General features: G+C 28.9%; 1 protein-coding gene across 1 annotated transcript; it reads right to left on the bottom strand.

Annotated features, from left to right (window-relative positions):
* Positions 1 to 2,126: 2,126 nt before the first annotated feature.
* LOC120206386 (proteasome subunit alpha type-5-like) lies at positions 2,127 to 3,239 on the bottom strand. The gene is made up of 4 exons (XM_039206058.1): positions 3,201 to 3,239; positions 2,983 to 3,063; positions 2,339 to 2,452; positions 2,127 to 2,257 (listed from the first exon to the last, which is right to left on the bottom strand). The coding sequence occupies exons 1-4, from the start codon at positions 3,222 to 3,224 to the stop codon at positions 2,240 to 2,242; spliced, it is 237 nt and encodes a 78-aa protein (XP_039061989.1). The 5' UTR covers positions 3,225 to 3,239; the 3' UTR covers positions 2,127 to 2,239.
* Positions 3,240 to 3,790: the final 551 nt, after the last annotated feature.

The raw sequence follows: 3,790 nt of genomic DNA, 5'->3' as shown, positions 1-3,790 counted from the left end.
GATGATAATTCGTGCCTTTCTTCAAAGGATGCTAGATTAGTAAAATTTTCTAAAAAGGTATCTGACACGTAAATAAAATCTGTCAGGGTATTTTTCGATAAAATCGCCCAAGTAATTAGCACTAACCAAAAGACTTCAACTATAAAAGAATTGTTGTTATTGCTTAATATTTCGAGTTCGAGGATCAAGAATACATGATATGAACATTTAATATCAAATGATTGAGATGTATAACTTAAAAACCTGACCTGACCCGAAATAATAAAAATTTTATTTTTATTCAATAAAAACAGTGACTTAATTGAAAAAAAATAATATATAAAGGGGTATTATTGTAATTATTCCTAAATATGTAAGGTAAAATTATATATTTTCGGGTCGGGTCAATTTTTTCACCCTAAACCAGAACCTGACCCGAACCCAATTTTTTTTAAAAAAAATCCGATCCGATCTGGTCGGGTCGGAACTCATCGAGTTCGGGTCCCATACCCATCCCTATCAACAACTACATTAAATTAGAACTAGAACTAACTAGAAAATGCATACATAAATGTAAAGTTAGACTGAATATGGATATTATAAGTTAAGTCCTTAAGTTGGTATCACGAATTAAGTAAATACTAATTCAGTTAAAAAATATTAAAATATTCATTTTTAATAAATATTATTATGATTTTACTATGTCTTTTCTTATATTTATATTAGATTTTGTGAAAAATGCAAAGTATGTGAAAAATATTATGTATTAAAAAATATATTTTAAAGTTTATTAAATAATGGTCGTAGTTTCATAGGTAGAGTGATAAAAGAATTGGCATAACACCATATATAGCTTCCAACATTTACTAAAATAGTCATTTTATTCTATATTTTATTTTTTGGAGTATTTTAGCCATCAATATTTTATTTTAGGGTAAAAAGATTCTTAACATTTGACATAATAATCACTCTGTCTCTTATTCTTTTTTTCAATGGTATTTTAGCCCTCAACATTTCATTTTAGGTTACAAAAGACTCCTATTTGGAGTGTTAATCGTGTGTTAACTAATGATTTTTATCTATATATGAAGTTTTTTTTGCCTCAAAGTGAAACTTTAACTACAAGAAATTTCGATTGTTTCAACAAAATTATTTATTACTAAAAATATTAAATTTGTCACGATATATTTATTCCTACAGATTTTATTTGTTACCATGTTTGTTAGAACAACCTTATCATGTAAAGTATATTGTGACAAAATTGTGTTTGTTACCATTGTATAGTATTTATTGTAACAATAAAATTTTGTAACTATAATTAACTTATCACAATAAAATATTTGTCACTATCAATTAACCATTTTATCAAGAGGAGTACATTTTGTCACAACTAAATTATATTTAAACATCAAATATAAAGAATTTTTGTGACGAAAATACATAAGACAACAACAATTATTTTGTTGCAGTTGCTATTTCGTCATTAAATATAACTTTCAAAGACAAAATATTTTTTAAAATAAAATAAGTATTTTATCACAAAAAATAAATTTCGTCATAATTAACTTAAATTATAACATCAAACAAAAAAGTTTTCATGACAAAAAAGACATATTACAACAAAATTTATTTTTTCACTACAAGAAATTTCGTCACTAAATATTTTTTATAACTTTTTACTGTGACTAAATTATTTTGTTTTAATTTGTTATTGTGAAAAAAATATTAATTGTAACAATTTTTTATAATAAGTAACTAATATTTGTTATAATTTGTTATTTTGATTAAATAAATTTTTCATAATTTTTCATTTTGATGAAATATTGTGACGAAATAAATTTGACATAACTTTTTATTTTGATTAAACTTAACGTGTTATTGTGACTAAATCATTTTGTACAATTTTTATTGTAAAAGATTATTAGTTTTCACAATTTTTTATAATGAAAAAATTAATATTTTTTTAAAAATTATTATTTTGATTAAATAAATGTCACAATTTCGACAAAATATTGTGACAAAATAAATTTGATATACATTTTTATTCTGACTAAATTTACTATATTGTGAAAAACAAGTTGTGAAAAAAAATACTGTCGTCTGGGATCCTTCACCAAACAAAGAAATTAAAATAGCTAAAACTATACAGAAAGAATAATCAGGTGTACCATCGATTCTTCAACTCCTTCACCAAATCGTAGGGCAAGATCACAAAGGGCTTGTGTTGTGGTCCTGTGGACTCAACTATCATTGGCTTACCTTACGAGAATCTGTGGCTCTGCATGAATGTGATAGATATCAACATAAAAGTTACATATGAATTCATATCCAAGTGTAACAACACTAATAAATACAGTACCTGAGTCTCAACTCCTGCATGTTCAACAAGGGTGCGTGCATCAGCAATCAACCCACTCATAGCACATCCTGTATGCTCATCAATTTCCATAATTTTCTCAACACTGCTGGATTCCTGACAGAGGATCAAGTATCAGTTAGGCCTGAAAAATGTGCAACCAACCAACAACTTTCCACACAATCAAATACATATGACAAGGGACAAACACAAGATTTTATGTTTGAGGGGACGAACCTATAAAAATTTAAGGGAAACAATGAATAAATAAATAATGACAGAAGCTAGTTTAATATACTGAACACTTCTTAGATATTAAATTACACGAATCTGTTAGCAGATTATTAGAGTCAATGTTCATGGGAATACAGGAGGAAATGAGAAATAAGCAACTCAGAACTCCATTGCCTATAATATTCACCTCCAGAGTAATGAAGATTAGCCAACATTCACATGTATTTAATTCAAGAGTGTTAAAAGAGACTCCAATTATACCCTGGCCAACTATAACTCCGTTCTAACAGTTAAGCAAACAAGACACGACAATGCAAAGAAAAAAGCCTTTTTTCCGCAATTGCAAACAAGTACATAACAGAAATAATTTACAGACAAAATAACATTTAATCAAGCAAGAGTGCAGTGCATACCAACAGTGGCGAAGTAATACGCTTCTCGACAGCCAGCACGACACCTTCTTTTGCCTTCAACCCAATTGCAGTTGAACCCAGCTGCAGTCCAATTCCCCCAAAAAAGAGGGGTACACCATTTACATTAAAACACACCCAGAAATTTAAATATGCTAATCCTTGAGAAAACTATAAGAGGGGGGTGATTTTCCAAGGAAACAAACAAAAAATGATTTTACCCTGATGGCTTCGAGCTCGTCCATTGGAGATTAGGTTTGCCCTTCCTTCACAACATTAAATTTCAATAAATTACGGTCCTAACTTCGGACTCCGGATACCAATGCATGTAAGGTCGAGTCATAAGAAGTTCAATGTCCTTTAACCAAAAAATTACTTTGGATTTCTGGCAGAGTTGAGTTCAACTTTCTCCAATATTATATATAACATGGTGGTTAAAGTGTAGAATGTAACATACAAATTTTCCAGATAAGAACTAAGTGAAGTGCTGCACTCGGAATTGTAGACGCTCATTTTCTTACTATTTTTTTTTCTTTTTCCAAAAAAAAAAATAGAACTAATAAGAGTTTCTCTCCTAAGAGGACTCTTCTCAACCATATCTTTTAACAATCACCTTACCCCATGAAATCCAATATCCCACTACAACACAACTTCCTCAAGAATCCCATACAATTTGGACTCTCACCATCATCTCTTATACATCCCTATTTCAACTCATCTTCACACCTTGTAAAGGGGAGGAAAATTTCTGAAAAAAAAAACAGCAAAAAAAAAAAAGAATTTTGAGAAGAGAAATCTGAGCAAAGAAAAA

This window comes from Hibiscus syriacus, unplaced genomic scaffold, assembly GCF_006381635.1.
Source record: "Hibiscus syriacus cultivar Baekdansim isolate YM2019G1 unplaced genomic scaffold, ASM638163v2 tig00000477_pilon, whole genome shotgun sequence".
Classification (NCBI taxonomy): domain Eukaryota; kingdom Viridiplantae; phylum Streptophyta; class Magnoliopsida; order Malvales; family Malvaceae; genus Hibiscus; species Hibiscus syriacus.
The sequence above is the reverse complement of the archived record's forward strand: the minus strand, read 5'-3'. Positions and strand labels throughout refer to the sequence as shown.

Excerpts from the sequence above, each read along its gene's own strand:
- LOC120206386 (XM_039206058.1), bottom strand. The coding sequence starts at position 3,224 with ATGGACGAGCTCGAAGCCATCAGG. Across the intron at positions 3,064-3,200 it reads ACGAGCTCGAAGCCATCAGG|CTGGGTTCAACTGCAATTGG; the intron begins GTAAAATCATTT and ends ATTGGACTGCAG. Across the intron at positions 2,453-2,982 it reads GTATTACTTCGCCACTGTTG|GAATCCAGCAGTGTTGAGAA; the intron begins GTATGCACTGCA and ends ATCCTCTGTCAG.